General features: G+C 35.7%; 2 protein-coding genes across 2 annotated transcripts; one reads left to right on the forward strand and one right to left on the reverse strand.

The window, feature by feature from the left end:
- Positions 1-601: 601 nt before the first annotated feature.
- LOC123536342 (uncharacterized) lies at positions 602-13,419 on the reverse strand. The gene is made up of 5 exons (XM_045319458.2): positions 12,680-13,419; positions 6,381-6,502; positions 5,773-5,913; positions 5,305-5,395; positions 602-3,590 (listed from the first exon to the last, which is right to left on the reverse strand). The coding sequence occupies exons 1-5, from the start codon at positions 13,053-13,055 to the stop codon at positions 1,135-1,137; spliced, it is 3,186 nt and encodes a 1,061-aa protein (XP_045175393.2). The 5' UTR covers positions 13,056-13,419; the 3' UTR covers positions 602-1,134.
- Positions 13,420-14,715: 1,296 nt separating this feature from the next.
- LOC123537016 (uncharacterized protein K02A2.6-like) lies at positions 14,716-18,627 on the forward strand. The gene has a single exon (XM_045320551.2). It carries the CDS (start codon positions 14,716-14,718, stop codon positions 18,625-18,627), a length of 3,912 nt encoding a protein of 1,303 aa, XP_045176486.2.
- Positions 18,628-25,212: the final 6,585 nt, after the last annotated feature.

The raw sequence follows: 25,212 nt of genomic DNA on the forward strand, positions 1-25,212 counted from the left end.
ACACACACACACTGATTCAAACAGGGTAGCTGTTTGAAAAATCAACTGTGTGTGTGTGTGTGTTCGGGTTAAACGGCTTTTTCAACAATTTTTCAGTCATATAAACGACGGTGTCTACTTGTAGAAGTGAGCACGAACCCACGACCTCCCGCACTCGAAGCGGACGCTCTACCACTAGGCTACTGAGGCGGTCCTAAAAATCAACTGTAAAATCACTTTACCATTGTTTTAGGTGATACAGTGCTAAATTGGTTAGGTATGTAAGGTTTAAAAAAAGCCCAAAGGAAAGAAGTTTCCAACCTGTACTGAAACAGGTTTTTTTTTGCGACGTAGTGATAGGAAATATAGTCATATCAAGGGCATAAGGGAACACATGAAAAACTTACAGATAAAAAAAATTGACTAGGCTAGTAAGGTGTGGGGAGATATGCGTTAACTGTTAATCAACAGATTGTGTTTTTTATGCAGATTACCCATTGTCTTCAAGATCAAGGTCAGGCATATATAGTCATTCTGTTACCCATACATATTTTTGTTTTGTTTATTCAAACACAGGTGCCTGATGCCCTTTCTTAAGCTTCATAATCAAGAGCTGAAGGAGTTTTATAATAAAATAGTTTATTTACAATTTGTAATAGTTTTGATATAAAAAATGTGTTGTTCAGTTCTTGAGAATAGGCTCTAATTATAAATAGCCTGTGTCTGAAGTGATCATACATTACATTTAAGTAACGGTATCTTAGAAATAATAATCAACGTTCTTTTGTTTGTTTGTTTTGGGTTTAACACCGTTTTTAACAGTATTTCATTTATGTAATGGTGGGCAGTTAACCTAACCAGTGTTCCTGGATTCTGTACCAGTACAAACCTGTTCTCCGCAAGAAACTGCCAACTTCCCCACATGAATCAGAGGTGGAGGACGAATGATTTCAGACACAATGTCGTCTATCAAATCGTCACGGAGAACATACGCCCCGCCCGGAGATCGAACTCGCGACCCCACGATCCGTAGACCAAGGCTCTACCTACTGAGCTAAGCAGGTGGGCTAATCAACGTTCTAGTATAACAGCTAGTAAGTAGAATACAATTCCATTATCGTCAGTATCATCAAACATTGTCCATGTCACGTGACTTCAATTGTTCAAATCATCAACGAGATTCCTCAGAACATCCTTATCAATTTTCAGTACCCTCTTGCACCTATTTATAGCTCTAACAAGCACGTCTAGTGTTGCATTTTCAACTTCTCTATTCATCCAACAAGTGAGCATTTCAAAGATTTTCATGGATGTTGTTAACCTTCTCTTCATATCAATTACCTCAATTTCTGCCTTATCAAAACCTAACTGAAATCCAAGCTGTTGCCAGTTTTCTTCAAAAGCCATAGATAGTGTGCTAAGTTCAATTTTGTTCAGTGTTCGTTTGGGGACTGAACGTATGTCCAAACCAGTTTTATACCATTCATTTAAGATTTTAGTCACTTTTAAAGAATGGCTTTGATTATCAGGGCACCCTGTCCGTCGTTTATTGCACTGTTTCAAAGTTTCAAGATCCTGAACATTTTTGCTTCCACTGAGATTGTGATGTTTGTGGTAGCACCGTACAGAAATTGTATACAAACTTTGATCTTGCTTATCAAAACAACTACCACGGAATTTTTTCAGTTCTTGACTGATAACCATCTCTACAAATCTGCGAAATAAATCATTCTCATCCACACTGATCCTATGTGGTGGACACAGACCTATACCAATAAGTTCTAGGGTATTTCTATGTAGTTTAAGTAAGCCTGCATGATCCACACTCAGTTTAAACACTACTGCGTTCTCAAAAATCATCGGTTCATTTTCAAATTCAATGAGAGGCCATCTCCCACATCCAGCTGCAGCAATTCTGTAGTACAATGTCGGGACAACTGCTTCATGTTCAAATATATACACAAGAGAAACTTGCGTGTGCTTCTTTCCTTTCATTAATGCATCGATCTCGCCATCAGTGGGGTTACTAAGAAGACTCGGGACTATATAAAATCCATGAGAGTCATATTTCTTGCTACACGTATTGTCATTTCCCTCAAATTTCAAAGCTTCCGCTATTATTCTATGTTTTTGTAAAAAGAATATCAGGACCTCCTCAAACTTTGAGAATTCGTTTTGTGGATCTCTACTCCATACATCATGAAGAAGTTCTTTATCAAGTATTGCCTTATCACAAAGTTTATGCCAAGACTCCCGTAAACTAGCTCTAACAATGCAATAGCGTTCAGAGGTTAAGAGGCATTTGAAAGCATCAACAATATACTGTGGCTCCAACACAACTCGTGATTCAGCACCATCATCAAAATAGAAGAATGTTCCACGTGCATGATGATACTGGAGAAACAGCTTGATTTGATCTTCATCCTCAATTGCTATTTCATTTTCTTCATTAAATTGCAACACAGTTTCAAAGTTGATTATCTTTAGATGGCGGTTTTCTTTCAATTTTCTTTCCAACAGAATCCATCTTGCTGGAATCAAGTTGCCTTTACACTGTTTACCTACAAGGTAGTTTACTGCTCTACACAATTTTTCTATTTCATCATTGGATTCATCAATATTTGAGACAGCAAAATGTTCAGAATGTATGTGGAATAGCATCTTGCTTCCTTCAAACAGTTTTCTCACTTCTTCAAACTTTTGTTCTATATCAACATCTGAGTCCAATAAATCTTTCTTAGTTCCTACCAGAATGATAGATGGTTCAGTCCCATGTTCATTACCCACAAAAGAATGTACAGAACTTATCCAAAATTTGATATATTCTTTCATTGTTTTCGGTTTAACTGTTCTAGGTTTTTCATCATCCTTCACTACTTGATCAAGACTTTTATTCAGGCTGAATACAAGAAGGTATATGGCATGTCTTGAATGAAATAGCTGATGTGTGGCATAGTAAACAAACTGACCCCCAAAGTCCCAAATACTTAGAGTTTTTCTGCTTTCATTAATAGACTCTTTTTCAAAACTGACAGATTTACGAAGTTCTGTTGAGAATCGCTTAACATTTACTGAGTCCGTTTTCTTTTTCTTAGGTGATGGACTTGAATATTTTTCATTTTTACCAACCTCTTCACCAACTTTCTCTTTATCTGCTCTTGCTTTATTTGTACTTTTATATTCAAAACTACTGCTTGTTCTTTTTATCTTCAAGTCAACTGTTTCATTACAGTCTATATCCATATTCGCAACTTCTCTTTCATCATCACTTGCATTTGTATTCAAGCTTTCCAGCGAAACAGATGAACTTGATCTTGCTATGGAAACCAGACGTTTGATACTTTCTGTTGCAGCATCCTCATTTCTTTTCTGTTCCCATTTGAATCCTTCATTTAAAATTTCACATATATTAACGTCTATACCGTTTGTTGATTCAACACTGTCAATAGACTGTCCCATCAACCGTTTAGCGAGTGAAGATTTTCCTTGTCCGTAGCAACCAATGATCATCAATCTCATAGTATAATCGACTTCCTCTCCTTGTTCAATTGCACTTTCATAAATCTGTCTTGTCCATGGGTCATTCTCAAGTTCATCTGGTAACTGATCGCCTGAAAACAAGGAATATAATTCTTTTAACAGGATCAAAGTTCGCCTACTCTTGCATTTTTAGCTTAACTATTTGAAGAATAAGGAGAGTTGTCCTATTCACCAAGGCGTCGGCGTCACACCTTGGTTAAGTTTTTCGTACCAGTCCACATTTTGACAAAACCTTTTGACATATAGCTTTGAAACTTATAACATTAATGTAGGCCTACCATTATCATGTCCAGCTGAAGGCAAAAGTACATAACTCCATCAAGGATCTTGTCTGAATTATGGCCCCTTTTAACTTACAAGTCTTCGTTACGTTTTTCGTACCAGTTCATATTTTGTGTAAACTGACGTATGGCTTTGAAACTTTTATCACTTGATTATAATAACAGTCTCTATATGTAGGCAAGAGTAAATAACTCTATCAAGTATCAAGTAGCCCTTTTTGGACATGGAAATTGGTTCAGATTTTGTACAAGTCCACATTTTGACACAACCTATTGACATATAGCTTTGTATAGTTTGTATTTTGTGTATGGCTTTGAAACTTTTATCTCTTGTTAACTGTAACAGTCTCTATAAAAGTACATAACTCTGTCTTTTGGCTGAATTATGGCCCTTTTTTTGGAATTGGACATTGATTCAGTTTTCGTACAAGTCCATGTTTTGTCAAAACTATTTGACATCTGGCTTTGAAACATTGAACATTGTTCATCATCAAAATCTCCATCTGTACTCAATTATATGTAACTATGTCAAAGATATTTGGTTGAAATTTGGCCCTTTTTGGACTTGGAAATCAGTTAAGTTTTTCGTACCAGTCCATATTTTGTCTTAACTGTTTGATATATAGCTTTGAAACTTTGACCACTTGTTTACCATTATAATCTTCATACGTAGGCAAGACTACATAACTAGGACAAAGATTTTGGCTCAGTTATGGCCCTTTTTGACATTAGAATTTACTTAACTATTTTGACCCCATACTTACATCTCGAATAGTCAAGCGCGCTGTCAACAGGCAGCTCTTGTTTAAATGGGACTGGGCTGGTATGTGAACTACCGTATCTTTGAAATATAAATGTAAATTTCAACAATATGTATAGGTATCTGAAATGGGACCGGGGGTGGGGGTGTAAACAACACGCCTGGTAAATAACAGAGCTACCTCTTTCAGAGGTATACGGTAAATCGCTCTGTCGGAACTTCCGAGCTATTACATGTCGAGAACGTCAAACAAAGGTGAGTGTCATTATATTTTTGTAGATTTGATTTAACTTTACAGAGAACTTAAAGTTTTCTAATTTATTCTTGATTTGTGGTCATGGCGATGTTTACCAGTAAGCTGATGTAGCGGTGAACTGGGCCGTTTCCTGATGAAAGCACTCATTGTCAAATGTTTGCATTTTAACTGATATCAAGAAGCAAACCGAGTAGGCGTGAGATAGCTGTAAGGTATACAATGTATTTGGAAATAAGATTTGTACCGAAAATGGTTTGGGAGTAGAAATATTCACTTTTTGTTGTGAGAGACAGCTCTGTCGTGAAGGAGATAGTCATGTCGCCAAGGAGATATCACAAAAAAATACATTCTTTAATATTTAATGTGGAATAATTTCACTTCACATAGAAGTCTTCATGAATTTCAAGTGGCAGAGTTTTGAAGCAAGTAGATTCTACAGGAAAAGTATCTACAATTTTTTAATTAACATATATTCACACGTAACATACCAGTTTCTTTTTCAGTCGCGTTCTCCGGTGTTTCTGTCTCAGAAATGTTAGCAACTTCTGATTTCTTCTGTGACAGGTGTTTTGGTACACACTGATAAAAAACAAAAATACAGTTAGCAAAAGTAGATGAACATATGCCTACAGATAGCAAAGTAACCCCAAAATTTCGCGATCTGGGATACAGAGTTTTGGGGAAGAGAATCTGCTAACACCTTAGAAGTATCAATACTGCTGCATGCTGCACTGGTATATTTGGTATCAGCTAAACTTCTCATTTCTGAACCAAACATACAAGTGTGAGTGCTCATTTTCCAAGTAAGATCATTTCCTATCCAGTGATCATTATTTTTATTGTAATATTTGATGAAAAATCGTTTACATAATAACTGGTGCCCACAACGAATTTATTAAAAATTGGGTAATCATGGCTAACATATATTTATTTTGAATTATAAGGATATTTCTTACATCTGTAACTGCCGAACTTGTTTCTGTCTTGTGTTTTCTTCCAAGACGTCTTTCTTCATGATAACTGCATCTAGGATCACAGCTTGAGCAATCCATGGATTGTAATGCACGTGTCCGTCTTCTCTTTGGATATTTTGACATCTGAATGAATATATATAGAACATAACATGACTTTGGTGCGTGAGGGGTGTGGCACATTCAAAGCCAATAAATCAAATTGCGCCTACTATTTTTGCTTGACTGCAAGGATTGCTTAATAGATTGCTATGAAGACTACATATGCTTTTAGCTGTGGTAAAACAAAATGCAGGTGTTTCCGGCTGTACTGCAGTTACGAAGGGGGCGAGTACCAGTGCTCACTAAAAATATGCTAGACTATCTGATACCTTTTGTAAGGAAAAAACTAAAACTCAGTGTTTTAAACAAATTTTCAGTTTATTTTTCACTGTTTCCGAGTTTGGCGGTCATTTCTTTAACGTATTTCAGTTACGTTACAGCAGCCTGTTGTTGTATTGATTAAAAGTTTTAGGATGTATTAGCAGTACAGCCCCCACACAGACAGACGGACAGAAGAAAGTGAAACATAGTTAGGCTTAAGTATTATTTACCGCTTTGCATTTGGCTTCAAGGTCTGGTGCTTTCGATACAACATGGTGGTAGTAGCAACAATATGTATCTTCTGTAATCACCATGGATGGACTGTAGCGTTCCAACTCTGGTCCCTGTAATGCTGCAATACAGAGAGTTAACTTCACGAAGTATATCTCTCTTGCTTGTCAAAGTAAATGCAATGTACTGAAGCAGATATAAGTAAAGTTTCCTTTGGACACACGTGCAATGATAATTCAGCAGAAATCTGAAATTCATAGACTGTAAACGGCATCCTCCAGATTTGCATCATTAATGCTCAAGTTCTGAAAAAAACAACTATTGTAATGTATATAACATATAATAACAAGAGTTGTCACAGGAGACAGCGCGCTCGACTATTTCGATGCTGGATAGTGAAATAGTACGTGTACATCTAAGGAAGCTGAAGCTGTGGAGTGTTTAATGACTCCCAATGTGGATGAAGATATTAAAGTGTGTGTCAGTTATATGTAGTAATAACAGAGATGGAGATAAAGTGTATCAAAACATTAAATAAATATAAAAGTTTGAATCAAATCCATTTAGTAGCAACACAGATATGGTGAAAAGCAACAAAATTAAAGTGAAATTCTAAGTAAAAATGGGATATAATTCATGAATGCAAGAGTTATGGCCCTTTTGTCATATGATGATGTGGAAAAAGTTTGAATAAAATCTGTTTAGTAATAATATAGATAAAGTGAAAGTGCACCAAAACTTTAACCTGAAATTTTAAGTAAAAGGGGGATAATTCATAAAATATTAGTGCCAGAGTTATGGCCATTGTATCAAACGATGTGGGTGACGATGCGGAACATATAGTTTAAGTTTGAATCAAGAGATATAGTCCTTGCGTCATATGATGTGGGTGATGATGTGAGACGGCCACTTTAAGTCCGAGTTAAATCTATTTGGCAATAACAGAGATAGAGTGAAAGTGCACCAAAACATTAACCTGAAATTTTAAGTAAAAGGGGGATGATTCATAAAATTCATAGTGCCAGAGTTATGGCCCTTGTGTCAAATGATGTGAACATAAGTTTTTAAGTTTGAATCAAATCCCTTCTGAGATATAATGAAAATGCCTCAAATTTAGCATAACATTCTAAGTAAAGAGGGGACATAATTTATGAAAAATTGGTGCCACAGGTATAAACTTTGTGTCATATGATGTGTGTGATGATGTGGAACAACAATTTTAAGTTTGTATCAAATCCATTTAGAAATAACTCAGACAGAGTGAAAGTGCACCAAAACATGAAATTCTAAGTAAAAATGGGACAATTCATGATATATTGGTGTGAGAGTTATGACCCTTGTGCCATATGATGTGGGCGATGACGAGGAATAAGTATTTTAAGTTTGAAGCAAATCCATCAAGTAATTACAGTGATAAAGAGAAAGTGCATCAACACTTTAACCAAGGTGTGGACGCGGATGGACTTCGACGCCGGGTCGAGTAGGATAGCTCTCCATATACTTCGTATAGTCGAGTTAGAAATAGAAAGATATATCATTTAAGTAATTATTAAGTAATTATTAAGTAATTATTTAAGTACAGCCACATTCTTTCCAGTTTGCATTCGTGTGGCGAAATGATTGTACTACATTCAACGTTATACACAGAACAGAACATTATTATACAATAAGCCTTTTTATGTACGGTGGCGTAGAGGGGACATAGGAAATATTTTATTTATCACGTGCGCACGTGATAACTATCACGTTCGCACGTGTTAGCTATCAAGTTCACACGTGGTAGCTAACACGTACGCACGTGATAAATAAAATATTTCCTATGTCCCCTCTATGCCACCGTAATTATGAGCCTTTAACATATCAAAGTTTATTGGATCACTTTACTTTTTATTTCCAACTTTTAACGCTGTTGTAAATTTTGAGCTTTATGCATATGTGTGTAATATTAACTATAATCAAACCAATATGTTCTCCTTGTTCAGCAAATATTTCGCACTTAAGCATAATTGTCAAGTACGCAGGTCGAACCTAGGATAGACAATGTAATTATGCAAAAATAAATGTAAAATAAATTAAAATTAAAATTAGTGCTTTGTATACAGTCGAACTTCGTTCGATCGAACTTGACATGACCAGCAAAGTTAGTTCGAGTTATCGGTAGTCCGAGCCATCGAAATTTATATATTATATAGGGACTTTGCTGGTACCTTACGATGAGTTCGAGCAAACGGAAGCGTTCGAATTATCCGAGTTCGAGTGAAGAAGTTCGCCTGTATAAGGTTTCATGAAAGATCCCACACCCTTTTATAGATATTGACAGACAGTGGTATCGTATCAATTTTATTTTTTTTTTGGATTTAACGTCGCACCGACACATGATAGGTCATATGGCGACTTTCCGGCTTTTAATGGTGGAGGAAGACCCCAGGTGCCCCTCCGTGCATTATTTCATCACGAGCGGGCACCTGGGTAGAACCACCGACCTTCCGTAAGCCAGCTGGATGGGGTATCGTATCAAGGATAGAAAATGATGTGCAAGAGCTAAAACTATCATCTGTTTCATTTAAATCGTACGTAAACTGTAGAGGAGTTAAGTATATAAGCTATTACACTAGCTCCTAGACTATGTTGAAGACACATATTGGCCGAAACATAAGTCTATAATTGTTATATCATATGCCCTTCTCAAATGCACTCATCTGACTGGCCCATATTTCTTATATATAAGAAAAGAGTCATTATCACTTTTGCAGGTCAATATCGCTTTTTGCGGACCCGCGCGTGCACCCATTTCGACCAATCAAATGAACGCATTTGAGAAGGGTATATAATATTACTTTTTAATTTTTGTTTTTAAAATTGTGAATGTAGCCTGTCTTTATCCTATGTCCAATATCATAATACAATCAGCTCTAAAATAGACTGGAATTTGTCACTATTACAAATGCCAAGAGTTTAGATTTTGTGACATATTCTTTACTATCAGTCTAGTGGCTAGTCTAATATGTTTTATTTGCAGTTGTAATATGGTAAGTTAAAACAATGTCTTTATTCAAAATAGGAATAATTAGGCTTGAAAGTCCTGGCAGTATGTACTACTTCATGTTGATGATGTACACCAAGTTTCATTAGAATTGGATGAAAACAAGAATAACGTGCGGGCAGAATGTTGGACCTACAAACAGTTCAAACACTACTTTACTTCAGCTTTGACACCGGCAGCATAAAAAACACATGATATTTTTCTTACCCTAAGTGCCTGAGATTTTAGTTTATGTATACTTGTCATAATTTTGCTAACCAAGGCATATTCTAATCTCTGGCCTGGCCTTATTTTAGCAATTTTCGACTTGGCCAGGCCAGACCAGGTCCGAAGAGGCCATAGTTTTAATGTTCAAATGTTTTAAAATGAAACTATATCATGTATCAGCGAGTACAAAAAGTGCCGTTTCGACCCGTTTTATTTTCTCACTGAGTAAATAAAAATGTCTGTGAGATCTAAAATTAGTCTGATCCAAAAATATTTATACCAATATTGATACCAGAGGGATTCACTGGCTGCAGAGGGATAAAATATATGCCATCTATTTGAAGAACTTACTCTGTCTCCTTGTTTATTCATTTACCACCTGTTAACTGATTATACTTGTCACTACCAGAATATTCTTACATAAACTGATGTATTCAAGTAAGTTTTATAAGCTTTTATCCATGTGGATAATGTGATTAAAGAACAAACAGTGGTTATGGTACCTTTCAACAGTATTTCATTTAATTACATCTTTTGCACATGATAACTGGAATCAATGAAATTAGATAAACGTTAATACACATTAGAAGCATTAGCGGCCAGGAAAACAGGACTTTGTTTGACATGTTGTGACTTTTAAATACAAACAAACATGTTCACGGGTGGTAAACGCGCAATCCAATTCCCGCTGGGAATACGCTTAAAATGGGTTGCGCAACGTCCGGTGCTGGTGTTGCGCGTAAAAAAAGACAAAGTTGAGGTATGTGAAGTTATGTTTTTGCTTAGTATGAGACAAGAATAAATTTTCTCGAAAAAAGCAAAATGCTATTCCACGGCTACTAAACGCTAGCGCCACCACGAAATTGTGGTGATAAGGAAAAGAGCTATCAACATTTCCGTGGTGCAGCTATCGCCCGTTTCTACTTGTAAACACGCGAGTAAAATCTATATTTTATCTTATATTTTTTATTGATAGAACTTTTTCCAAAATAATATGCAAATTGTGGTGTCAGGAGCTTTTCTCCCGAATCTGACAACGGCATATTTTCATATCGGCCAGTATTCGAACACCATTCCAATGAATAGACACACTGTAAGAATATACATGCGCATGCAAATGGTGTAGAAATGAATTGCACTTATTCCCATACACCAAAGAATTACGAAAAACACAGTAAAAATTAAAGCACGACTATTTTAGAAAGTGGTTGCGCTATCACTCAAGTGATGGCGCTAAACAGTAGTGGTGGCGCTGTTGTATATGATTAGTGGCTTATATATTCAATTTTGATATATGAAAATGTCTGTCTGCAAGCCACGGAAATTTTTACAATAATCGATGCTATCAACCTATCCCACACTATACCCAAATTACGTTACTCAACAAACTACATGTAGTAACCTCTACATGATCGCAAAATAATCTATATGTATATGGATTCAGATTGTACATCTAAGCTCTATTGATAATCATATTTAATCGATTGGAATTGAAAATGTATTGTACTCACTTTTCAGAAAGAATTGTGAAAGTAAGGTCTTTTGTTTACAATGACATGCAAACGACGTATAAAAACAAAGGGAAGTAACTTTCAGAATTTAATATAAAAAATAAATTCTACATTATCTTTAACTTATTTCCTGGACACAAATCTTTGTTTGAAATAAAGGTATTGCTACTATTTTTCTTGACCTGAATTTTAAGTACACTTACGTTTGTATTTAAGTACAATATTTAAAGGTTAGAAATAATTCTACATTAACACTTTAAACAAAGAAAAATATTTACTTTGACTACAAGAGTCCCAAGGGTCTGTAAGTATTTTGTTCTTTTTTTTTCTTGGATAGAGAATGTTTCATAAAGGTAAATAAACTATGATCTTGTTTTTCTTTCATTAATAACATAATTCCTTGCAAGAAAATTATCAATTAGAGAATATTGGTGTTTGTTTTGGTCCGGATGCGTCAACAGTTCGTATTATTGAATGCCGTAACAGCGCCACCACTACTGTACAGCGCCACCACTAGAGTTATAGCGCCACCACTTTCAAAAATCCTGGTATATTTCTTCTAACTCTAATTCTATTATTCATGGTGTGTGCGTATATAATTATTTATCATTTCTACACCATTTGCATGCGCCGGTATGTTCTTACAGTGTGTCTATTCATCGGAATGGTGTTCGAATACTGGCCGATATGAAAATGTGCCACTGTCAGATTCGGGAGAAAAGCTCCTGACACCACAATTTGCATATTATTTTAACGAAATTACAGCCAGCCTGTAGTAAAAGTGTTGTTACACGGAACTACATTCTCCGATTTTCGAAAAAAAACTTCTATCAATAAAAATATAAGATAAAATATAAATTTTACTCTCGTGTTTACAAATAGAAACGGGCGATAGCTGCACCACGGAAATGTTGATAGCTCTTTTCCTTATCACCACAATTTGGTGGTGGCGCTAGCGTTTAGTAGCCGTGTATTCGACACAAATATGATAATACATCATATGGGTAAAATATCTGGTTTGTAATTTATGATTCGGCTCTATTATCACGAAAACTCAGGCGACAAGAAGCGTGAAAAAAGTATGAAATCAACAAAAATGGAAGTTTGTGACCTCATATGCCTAATCTGCGGACATCTGATGCTTTTTATGATAACTCAACTGTTTTGAAGTAACGAATATCATAATTATTTGCTTCAAATCCTGCTTACGGGGACATAATTGACAAAATATATATTGATGCGCAACACCAGCTTCGAAAGTCGCGCAACCCATTTTTAACGTATTCCCAGTGGGAATTGGATTGCGCGTTTACCACCCGTGATGTTGCAGTTTTATCCTGAAATGTCGGCCAGGAGTATTGTGTGCAGGTTACAGACAATTTCAATACATAGTTTTTTCAAGGAAAGAAATATGACTATTTTTATATAATAATTGTTCTTAAAATGTGGCCTTGCCTTTCCGACCTTGTCAAAAATTAGGCAAAGCCAGGCCAGGCCTGAGATTAGAACATGCCAGAAAAAATGAAAAATTAACTACCGTCCTGCAGATCATTTAGGATCTTCCCTATCGCTGCTTTAGAAGGCCCCTGGAGTATGTAGTCACAAAATACCTCTTCTACATTATTCACGGATCTAAACTTTGTGTGTGTTACTTCCGCCGTTATATGTCCACCTTCTGTCAGAAACTGAGCAAAATCACTCCGCAGTGCTGATGGTGCTTGACCCACAGTATGGCCATTATCCGTTCTCAATACTTCTATAACACTGGTTCCAGATGTTGATGTATCTGCCGGATCCTCGCAGGCTATCAGCAGTTTTTCTCCAAGTTTTGGTCTCCATTTTCCCTTATATAGATGACAATTCCGGATAGTTAAACCACTGATCCTGGCAATTTGCCTCTTCTTGTCCGTCATATATAACTAGAAAATATATCATTTATGAAACAAAACATCTTTTCACCGATCGGAAAAGTATACTAGTGCTAGTATCCATTTTAAAATATAATCTCGCATGTTGATGTGTGTAGCCACACGATAACAACGCTCACTGCACTGATTACGCTTCTTGAATACACTAAACACTTGAATATGCATTGTAATAATAGTTGTTCGACCGATACGTGGGAGAGTATGCGCATTTTCCGAAAATCTATTATATTTAAACTTACACCACAAGTTAGCTAGCAGACGCACATGTAAAGCGGCTCGGTTAAATCATAGCAAATAAAGCCGCAAATAGCTAGAAAATCCTTCATTTTATAACCTTTAATCTCCGTTTTCTATCTCAACACAGCACAGGTTAAAGTACGTATGAAGCACGCTACACATACTAGTAAATACAATATCAGTTTCTAAGAGGATTTGAGCGCGTGACCAGGGGCCATGCATATTTAATCAAGTTTCTCAACTGGCATGAAAAATAGACTACTGAGGAATATTCATACGAAGTTCCATTAACAGCAAGTGAAAATTTCAGACTATGCATAACATATCAAGGGCGGGTCCAAGGGACTCGCCACATCAATACGGGTCATTTTAGTCTAAATTTTCAACTCGCGTCGCTCGCAAAACTACTAGGCCTACATCAACAGCATTTATATTTGCCGAAGCGGTGGGGCCAGAGAACAGTCAGATCGAAAAGCTATAAGCCCGGTCAAATTGTGATTTTTTTCTCTCGAAAATTTACAAATTTGAGACATTAGGTCAAATAATCATGCAATATCATCACTTGAAAATTACTTTTTAACATATACCAACAACGAGGATGAAAATCGGGATCAACTTTCACCATCGTAATTTCTATTTTCGAGTTTCGACACAGTTCCAGCTGAAAGACAAGTCATGTAACAAATGCATTAAATGTATGCACAGTCTATATAAACAGTGGTGGTGTTTTGACATTCCACACCTTACATATAAAATTAGACTTTGTGCCAAAACCTGTTATGATATTTTAAACCGGAAGACAGTTTTCTATGCAAATAATGTAATTTATTTTTCGGCGACGCCGTCTAAATTCGTTTTCGTTACCTATGCCACGTGACTTCAGTCTGCAAATCAAACTACTTGATATCTGTTGTATACGCTAGTGTATCATATTACATGTAGCATGCTTGGTTAAACCGCAGGCTCTCTGTGAGGGGAGTTCTCTGATAGCGTTAGAAATGCACACACGTCTATATGTATGAATGAAGAATGAATAAATGTTTATTAGTTTATTTTGCCTTATTTATTTAAATATGAGAACCCACCTTGGTACAAACACAACAAATGGCGACGAGGATGGGATATCAGTGAGTTTTAAATTTTTGGATTAAATTCCGGAAAGAAAATGATGGATTTGATTTTGTTTGACAAATTCATTAAACTGAAACAGTTGGATTAAATTCCGAACAGAAAAAAAAATATTGGATTAAATTCCGTGAATCAAACAAGTTGACAAAACGTTGTGGATTAAATTCCTAAAAACAAAAATGTGTGCAGGATTAAATTCCGTTTCAGTAAAAAGGCAACAATTGTAAAACAATTTGGATTAAATTCGTGAAAGGGTTAAAAAAAATTAACAATAAAGAAAATGGCAAAAGCATTATCTGTACCTAGTGTGGAACACTTTAATATGACAGGAGACCCTAGTAGCTTGCCAAGCAAATGGGAGCGATGGCTGAAATCGTTTCAATACTTCGTTGTCGGTTCGGGCGTCACGGACAAATCACAAAAACGAGCACTACTGCTGCATCTGGTAGGACCGGAAGTGCAAGGGATTTTCGAAACACTGGACAATACTGGAAATGACAATAATTTTGACGCCGCAGTTGATGCATTGAATAATTATTTCAAGCCGAAACTCAATGTATCATATGAACGACACAAATTCAATTCAGAAAAACAGAAACAGAATGAAACTATCCAGGACTTTGCTACGCGACTTAAACAACTAAGTATTTCATGTGACTTTAATGACACAAATGACAGAATACGAGACCAGATTATTGAAAAGTGCACATCTACAACGTTACGCAGAAAGTTTCTCAGTAATAAAGATTTAACATTAGAAAAAGTTTTGGAACTGTCATCAACGTTCGAACGTGCACAAGACAGTGCCACAAAAATGGAAAATCAAAGTACACAACAGCAACAAAAAGATGACACCACGTTTCAACTGAAACAATCGACTATGCGTCAAAGACAACAACGTGCGAACAGAGGTAGAGGCAGATTTCGTCAACAGGCACCGCCAACACATGTAGAATGTTACAGCTGTGGCCGCAGGGGTCACATGGCTAAGGACCCAAATTGCCCAGCAGCACGTGTAGCATGTACAAAATGTGGCTTTATTGGACATTTTGCAGTAAAGTGTAAATCTAAAAGGAAAAAGATACAACCAAAACAGAAAGTTCGATCACTTGAAAATGAAACATCCTCAGACAGTGAAAATGAATATCTGTTTAATATCAAATCAATTGGGAACGTGTCAAATAAAATAACAGTCAACGTCGGTAATATTCCGTTGAATATGGTTATAGATTCAGGAGCTAGTTGTAACATTGTTGACAAAAGTACATGGAATTTTCTAAAATCACAGAAACAATTTCAATGCTTAACACATAAAAAATCCACAGACAAGAAAGTGTTCGCTTATGGAAGCAAACAACCACTCAAATTGCTTGGTATATTTCGTGCGAAAATTGAATTCAATTCAATGACTATTGATGACGTAGAATTCTCAGTTTTGGACGGTAAGGGACAAGCATTGCTTAGTAAAGACACGTCAATTAGTCTCAATGTAATAAGGATCGGACCAGAAGTGAATTTGGTCAAAGAGGACATCATGAGCGAAAACCCAGAATTGTTCAAAGGAATAGGGAAAATGAAAGATTTTCAATTGCAAATTCCCATTGATGAAAAAATCGAGCCAGTTGTTCAATCGGTAAGGCGTATACCTTTCAGTCTCAGAGAAAAGCTAGAAAAAAAGCTATTAGAACTAGAAAACAATGATATAATCGAAAGAGTAAACAGTCCTAGCCGCTGGGTAAGCCCAGTTGTTGTAGTGCCTAAAGGAGACGACGATATTAGGCTTGTTATCGATATGAGGCGAAGCAACACGGCTGTGAAGCGGGTACGACACCCGATTCCTACCGTGGACGAGGTGCTGTACGATTTGAACGGATCAACAGTGTATAGTAAGCTAGACATTTCAAATGCCTATCATCAACTCGAGCTTCATCCTGATTCAAGGGAAATAACTACGTTCATAACTCATGTTGGAATGTTCCGTTACAAAAGATTACTCCAGGGAGTCAGCTGTGCTAGTGAAATGTTTCAGAAAGTGCTTGAACAAGTTCTACAAAATTGCCCTGGTACACGTAACATTATGGATGATATAATAGTGCACGCGCCTACAAAAGATGAACACCAGAAGTGTTTAGAAAATGTGCTCAGAGTGTTACATGAAAAAGGGTTCACATTAAACCCATCAAAGTGTCAATTTGAAATGTCAAAAGTGACATTCATGGGAAACGTATTGTCCGAACACGGGGTTGGTCCAACCGAAAGTAAAGTGCGCGATGTGCTCAACGCAAGAGCACCACGAAATGCCGCGGATGTTAGGTCATTCTTAGGATTAGTCAATTTCAATGCTAGGTATATTCAAAATCTGGCTTCAATTTCAGAACCGATGAGAAAACTCACACGAAAAAATGTCAGGTTTAAATGGGGCCGCGAAGAGCAAAATAGCTTTGATACATTGAAACAGAAATTGGCAAGCGCGGAAATATTAGGTTATTTCGACATAAATGCCAAAACACAAGTCGTGACCGACGCAAGTCCCTATGGGCTTTCAGCTGTTCTCACTCAACGTCAAGGCAATGATTACCGTGTTATTTGTTATGCTAGCCGCAGTTTAACTGATGTTGAAAGGCGGTATTCCGTGACCGAGAAAGAATGTGCTGGCGTTATTTTTGGAGTCGAGAGATTTCACACATATTTACACGGCATTGACTTTGAACTTGTTACTGATTGTAAAGCTGTTCAGTACATTTTCGCGCCAAAATCAAAACCAAGTGCGCGGATCGAAAGATGGGTCTTGCGATTGCAGGGATATAGATATACAGTGCGCCATGTCCCAAGCCGCGAGAACATTTCAGATTGTCTGAGTAGATTATTGGCTGATGATAAAGAAAAACGGATGTCATATTTTATAGATGATGATAACTATATTCTGAATATAGCACGTGCCGCAACGCCTGAAGCGGTAACAACGCGAGAAATAGAAAAAGCGTCTAGATACGACCCTGAAATGTCTTCAATTCGTGATTGTTTGATGTACGGTTTATGGTACAAAATTCCATTTAAGGAATATTTGATTGTTAAAAACGAATTGTCGGCTATCGGATTCTTAGTGCTTCGAGGTACGCGAATAGTGGTACCAAAAGAATTAAGAACGAAAATACTCGAAGCGGCACATAGTGGTCATCCTGGTATAGTGTCAATGAAACAGTCACTTCGTACACGCGTATGGTGGCCACAGATAGATCAAGATATAGAGAAATATTGTAAATCTTGTCATGGGTGTCAATTAGAAGGCCCTCCGGCGCCTCCGGAGCCGCTAAAACCGACGGAACTACCTAGTGGACCGTGGGAATATTTAGCATGTTACTTATTAGGACCACTTCCGACAGGTGAACATTTAGTCGTGGTAATAGATTTTTACAGCCGATTTATGGAAATAGAAATCGTAAAATCCACCACATCGGAAAATATTGCTACAGTTCTTATGAAAATGTTTGCGAGACACGGAACATGCTTCCTTTTAAGGACTGATAATGCAAGTTATTTTACAAGTGACTATTTCAAGTCATTTCTAAAAGAACATGGCATTAAACTCACACATTCTACGCCCTTAGCGCCAAATCAAAATGGGCAAGTAGAAAGACAGATGTCAAGCATAATGAAGCGTATTCGCATAGCAATTGCTGAAAAACGTAATTGGAAACATGAGCTTCAGACATATTTATTGATGTATCGCAGTAGCCCGCATGCTACCACAGGTGTAAGTCCAGCAGAATTACTGTACGGTCGTAAAATTAGGACCAAAGTCCCATGCTTACAGGAATACGGAAAATTCGATCTTTCCGATCAATCTGTAAGAGATAGAGACTGCGAGAAAAAAGAAAAATCAAAACAGTATACGGATCAAAAAAGGAATGCGGTAGAAAATTCCATTTCTGTAGGTGATTTAGTCTTGTTAAGAAACAAAAAGAAAGATAAAACAGACACGCGTTTTTCGTCTAAACCTTATACTGTTACGCAGAAACACGGGAATTCGGTTACCATAGAGAGAGATGGGGTGCAGTATAATAGGGATGTCACTCATTTAAAAAAGTACGAAACGCCGTTTTCGGAAAATACGTCCCATGAAAAGAAAAAGCGCATGTCGAAAAAACCAGAAAAATACAAAGATTACGTCTGTGAAAATGAGTACAGTTGACATTTGTGAAACATGGAATTAAACATTGTTTGCACCTAAAATGTTGTGGTAACCGCCACAAAGTTTAAATTTCTGATAACATGACAAATATGCAATCTGATATGACAAGAACATTAATTCATTACCACCCTAAATTGCTATATTGTTTACAAATGGATTAATTTTACAACCATGTGTCGACATGCCATGAACTATCTTGAACTTAGTTTAATGTTTTGATTGAACTGCGTGAATGAATTGTGACAGTGGAAAAACATTTTTGGAAATTATATGAATAGCTTTAGGAGTTTATTGTTTTAGAAATAAATAGATTTCGTGATGGAATTTTGAATTCAGTTTGTACTTTTATATTAAACTGCATTATTTTCAATTTCCTATTTTAATTTAGAATCAGTAAATATTTAATGAATGCATAATTTAAAAAAAAGAAGGAAAGTGATGTTGTATACGCTAGTGTATCATATTACATGTAGCATGCTTGGTTAAACCGCAGGCTCTCTGTGAGGGGAGTTCTCTGATAGCGTTAGAAATGCACACACGTCTATATGTATGAATGAAGAATGAATAAATGTTTATTAGTTTATTTTGCCTTATTTATTTAAATATGAGAACCCACCTTGGTACAAACACAACAATATCGCATTATAGATAATTTATCAAAATGGAAGATTTATGCAACACTCTACCTGATTGGACGAGAATGTCAATTTCTTTCACTCTGTTGATTGTGCTACGCTGAGTGAAATGTAGTCAAAGCGTTTATTCTAAACGACGCTGTTCACAGTTTTAAAGCTAACTTTGGCTCAGTATATTTAGCAAGAATATTGATATATCTCAAAATGATAAGTACGTTTAATAAATATGATAAAAACCTGTTCAAATACAAACATATGTCAAACTAAAGAAAGAGCTGAATACGGTCTGCGTATCACATGAATAAGGGTGTGATAAGAGTCTTTTATGTAGAGAAGTGCTTTTTAAAAGAGTTTCCTTGTTACAATTGTCGTCTGTATATGAAAAGGTTTCTTGCTTTTGTGACTTATTCAGATTGCATATTAAAATGAGTACTTGTTTGCTTTGGTATATTTGTTATAAATTATTTAACTGATTTATTATATATGAATATTGTTCTTTAGTATGGTATGCAAATATTGAACGCAGTTGAAATCTGTTTCATTATATATATGCTATATAATGACTGAATCTCATTACACTGAAATGAAGGTACGCTGCATACAGTTTATCTATGTGATGTGACTACGGTCAAACCTTGCTTAAAGGCGTACGCTAGAATTCCCTGTATATGAGATAGGCAAAAATTTTCCCAATAACAGAATTTCTTTAAACTTTGGATATTGAAGGACAATCATCTAAGAAACAAAAAAATGCAATAAAAATCATAGGTCACCGGATTCGAAAAAGAGTTATCTGCCCTTTAAAACGTCATTTTTGGGGGAAATGCCGTTTTCAAGGGCAGATAACTCTTCTTTGATACCGGTGACCTATGATTTTTATTGCATTTTTTTGTTTCTTAGATGATTGTCCTTCAATATCCAAAGTTTGAAGAAATTCTGTTATTGGGAAAATTTTCGCACCAAATTCTAGCATACGTCCTTAAGAAATATAAATATTGAAATAATTACAATTGTATGTTTTGCTTGACCTTCACCTTTTTATAGGTGTGACGTCATTGTCCAAAGATTCATGAATAGCGAATATGCATTTGTTAAAGCGGGATCAGTTGGCCTATTTTAGACATAATAATTAAAAAAAATCCTTTAAATGATTTTTTTCTCATGTATTCTAATCAAACTTGATTTGTAGCATCATTATTAGGCCCGCAGTCAACATTGTTCAGCTGGGACATTTGACCCCTTTTAGGGGCTGCTAGAGCTAAAACTAGAAATGCCTTTATACAGCGTCTCATGAACAGCTTGGTGGATCTTTGTCATACTTGGTCTGGAGCATCATTATAAGGTCCTCTTCCAAATTTATTTATATAGGAACTTGGGCCCTATTAGGGACCACTATAGCTAAAAGCAGATATGCCTTTCTTCGCATTAACCACTAAAATGTAATGGATTTTTATCAAACTCGATGTGTAACAATATCGTAAGGTCTCCTGCTATTTTGTTACAAATGGGGATAGGGACCAATTTAGCTTAAAATATAAACATGTTTAATGACCTCTTCTCATGAACCACTTCATGAATCTTCACCAAACTACTGCTGTAATTATTCGTCTAAGGATAAACGAAACAAAATTGCAACCCTACGAAACCTTTGCGAAAAATTAAAAGAGAACCATTTAAAGTGTTAAAGTGCGGTGTTTAGTTTTGCAATTCGAAAAAATGTTAGATGAAAGATGAATGTTAAATGAAAAATTCATAAACTTCTTTCCTTTTTACAATTCGCCGACCATCATTTTTAAAGATATTTCTTGTTTAATATGTTATTTGTACCCCTTATTTAATCCTAAGAAGTAAGTGCTAATCAGTTCATCTACGATCTGATCGGGGTGATATCTGATTTTTTAGCCATTTTTTTTAAAAATTTGCACAACAGTGCTTTTTCTTCAAATACCAGTTTTAATATCCTCTTAATATATGGATTAGCGTCTACTTCTTAGCTTTAATGATATGTAACTAGTATAGTTCTATTATGTAATGTTAATGGTGAGTGTACCAAAGGTATCTTATCACTTATTGTAAATGAGTGGCGATGTACTTTTATATGGCTTTTTGTTTATAAATAGAGGATATTACATGAGTGTCTTTTCCTATTGAATTTATTAAACGAGTTGAGTAAAATAATAAAATGCGAGGCTCTGCTAAGCATTTTTTCAATTTATTCAATGAGTTTAATAAATTCAATATGGAAAGTCACAAATGTAATATTCTTTTTATGCACATGTTAGCTATTCCTGCTGAAACATCAATAATTCTACTTTCTTCAACTATATAAATGATTCTAACATGGCTCGATTTGATTTCCAGTTAAACAAAGAAGAAAATCAAGTTCTGTATATTCTGTGATAAACAAAGGTTGACGCGCGGACCGGTAAGAGAGCATTATGACGTCAGTTATGACGTCAAATCGCCGCATGACGTCCGATACATTACTCCTCGCGTAAATGAAGTCCAGCTTAATATTTATTAGAATATATCGATGAGCATGTCAAAATGAAAACAATCAAGGCCTTCTTGTGATTTATCGTCTAATTTTCCACGGTTCATCGTTCAGATGCTTAAGTATTTAACCATTCGGGCTGACGCCCTCGTGGTTCAATTCCTACGCATCTGAACTCTGAACCGTGGTAAATCAGACGATAAACCACTCGAAGGCCTTGATTATTTGTTAAGTAAAATTTAACCAACGTCTCCTATACTTAAGGTAGTAGAGGTGTAATAACAATGTTTACAAAATGGCATTTGCTTGGTATATTCTTAAAGATGACCGTGTTTCGCACTGCTTTGCAATTTTTTAACAACATTTACCATGCCCTTTTTTCAAAATTTTGTATAACTTATGGTATCTCCTCTAGCTCAAGTAGAGACAAATTTCAAAGTGATGACCACTTTACAAAACGTTCGCAAAGAACTCATTTTACCATTAATTTTAATAAAAGAATCATCAAACTATTGGTAAACAATTATAAAACACAAATTAAAAATATGAATATCATTTTATCTAGGGTTCCTCAAGTACACGGACTTAATGATACAGAATTCTAACTTCAACATAGAAAAAATAAGGTCGAATCCTGTGTTTCTGTTTTGAATTTTGCTTACTTCATTCAAAAATGACTTTGGGACAGACGTAAAACCTACCTAAATTTCTTCCACAATATGTAATCTAAAGAGTGAAAGCAAAATAGAGAACTTTTACCACATGTAACTCAATATTTTTAAAGATGTGTAACTCTACCCCTTCTGTTTAAGTAGTAAATTCAATTTGAACAGCAAGAAATCGCTTATCAAATTACTTTTTTTCCATTTTTGTACAATAAATCAATCATAAGTCTTGAAAGAAGTAAAAACTTACCAGAAAAAATGGAAAATAAGAGAAAAAAAAAATTGGTCCCAGTAGGGCTTGAACCTACGCCCCCTGAGAATTGCAGTAAAAGTGGGTTTATGTTAGGAATTGAATACTCTTCAAAAAGGAGGTACTCTATTACACTTCTACTACCTTAAAACTATGTCGACGTCAAAGCTTTATTTCACTAGTGTATTATCATTTTTATCTAATGGCCTTTATTACACTCCCGCGCCGTCAAACATGTGATAATATATATTTATCCTGATGAAGGTGCAAGCGCCAAAACGTTAATAAAAGATAAATATTCACGTGTTGTCGTTGAATTTTACCAGTAAATTGATGAGACTCAAATATAGATTATGTTATGGAGTATGTGATATATAGAATGAATGTAATTTTCCTTAAATAGAAACAGAGTTATGCAAACAACGGCATACAACAAAATATGGAGTGGACTGATTCGCGTTGGCATGCGTGCGGGTTTATGTAGCACATTTCATTGTGATATCCTGGCGCACATAACGAAATTTTGAACGTTTTGTGTGTCGTTTTGGCGCGCGTCCAACGCAACAAATGCACAATGTCGTTTATCAAACAGTCACGGAGAACATACGCCCTTCCCGAGGATCGAACTCCCGACCCCGCGATTCGTAGACCAACGCTCTACCTAATGAGCTAAGCGGTCGGGATGCAGCTAGTTAAGTGATTATTACTTTTCGATGCACATGCAATGAAAATAAATCAGTCCCAATGTCAAAACATTGCAAGAACTTGACAGAAATATCAAAACATTTTATTTTCATTTTTTTAAATAAAAATAAGATGTAATTCTCATTGGAGAGCAGCACTCTTTCATGAAAAGCAGTTGATTTCCTTATCACTTTGGGCTTGAAAAGTATCTCAAGATATTCAATATATCACATATTCGAAACGTCTAGAATTTTTTAAATCCAGTAACAATTATTCATAAAAATAATAAATATCAGGATTACACAATTTCAAATAAATCTTTACGGGATCCGGAGTCAATGATATGACCAGTCTGAAATTTCTTAGGGATATTGCCAAACGAATACTGAAAGAGTGATGGCATTCCTGTTGGAGTCAGTCGACTTACTGATGAAATCAGAACATTGAATTAAAGAAAGATCAATGCCTTACTAGTCGCATCCTGCGAATGATATAGCCTTCCGCCAAAAGTCATAAGCAATAATGTTAATGGAGAGTTATGGTCTTTACAGCTTAAATAATATTATCATAAATAATGAAATATGAGAAAAAGAACATTAACAACAACAACAACAACAGCAATAATAACAACAATAATAGTACAAGCATGAAATAATTACCGTAGTTCTATGCAGCCATTCCTTCCAACGAAAACGGCAGAATTCCAAAGCTAATACAAAACTACCGACATTTTGCTTAATTTTCTTTAAATAATACAAAGGTATCGGCTCACGACATGTAAATATTTTACGAGAAAACAAGGTGTATCACAGTATATTAACATAAATTAAAACGTTATTCACATATTCACATAATTTTTGGATGATGTCTATTTGATTTTGTTGCATGCTCTCCTATTTTTCTGTGTGGAACAATTTTGTATGACACCAGTTATGTCAACAATCGAGTAAATTTAGGTAAGCGTAGCATACATTATGACCAGTGGTAGAAACTTTGTCATTAGTCTTAAATCTTTAATCTTAAATCATTAGTCCTCCACCTCTGATTCATCTGGAGAAGTTGACAGTTACTTACAGAGAACAGGTTTGTACTGGTACAGAATCCAGGAATACTGGTTAGGTTACCTGCCCAATTACATACTGTTAAAAACGGCGTTAAACCCAAAACAAACAAACAAACTAAATTGGTTGCCTCCTTTTTAAAGCCATTTTCTTAAATGTCAAACTGCCAAGTCGTTTCGATAATTTTTTCTGTTTAAGCAAATATAAGTGCTGAGTGGTTAGATTTTTGATTCCATATTTATCAACGTGTGCCTAGGTGTTCCTTCCCCTTTTCTACCTCACTAATATACAATGAAGTAGCTCATTATATAAAATGTAGAAAATGTATAATTATGGATATACATTGTAATAAAAAAAAATCTGTTTTGTCATTTCAGTTATATGTTTGCCTGTTCTTTTGTGAAAGCTGTGTTGCCTGGTTTGGTGTCAACAAGTTCAAAGATGTGTTAGTTACTTAATATTTCCGGCTTGGATATATACATGGAAAGTTACAGTTTAGTTTATATTTTACACATAACATTGCGGTAACTCTTCGACATGCAAGACAAACTGTCGGGCGCCTTGGGGTGAGGAGATATAGGGCTGGTTCTACGTCACCTTATGTAATAAATGAAGTTAGAAAGCTTTGCAACAGATGACATAATATGGAGCATGTTTAAGTCATCAGACAGAGTGGAAGAATCGCAAGAAATAGCCAGGCATATATTAAGGACCATGGATACATTGATGTGATTTCAAAACGTCTGTTACACAGACCTACATATATCAAAAGTGAGCATGCATTTAGACGATCACC

This window comes from Mercenaria mercenaria, chromosome 17 (assembly GCF_021730395.1).
Source record: "Mercenaria mercenaria strain notata chromosome 17, MADL_Memer_1, whole genome shotgun sequence".
Classification (NCBI taxonomy): Eukaryota; Metazoa; Mollusca; class Bivalvia; order Venerida; family Veneridae; genus Mercenaria; species Mercenaria mercenaria.

Bases quoted from the DNA above. Each gene is read 5' to 3' on its own strand.
- LOC123536342 (XM_045319458.2), bottom strand. From the start codon at position 13,055: ATGACGGACAAGAAGAGGCAAATTGCCAGGATCAGTGGTTTAACTATC. The intron at 5,914-6,380 runs GTAAATAATACT...ATATTCATTCAG, and splicing joins TTGAAGCCAAATGCAAAGCG to ATGTCAAAATATCCAAAGAG. The intron at 5,396-5,772 runs GTAAGAAATATC...GTTTTTTATCAG, and splicing joins CAAGTTCGGCAGTTACAGAT to TGTGTACCAAAACACCTGTC.
- LOC123537016 (XM_045320551.2), top strand. From the start codon at position 14,716: ATGGCAAAAGCATTATCTGTACCTAGTGTGGAACACTTTAATATGACA.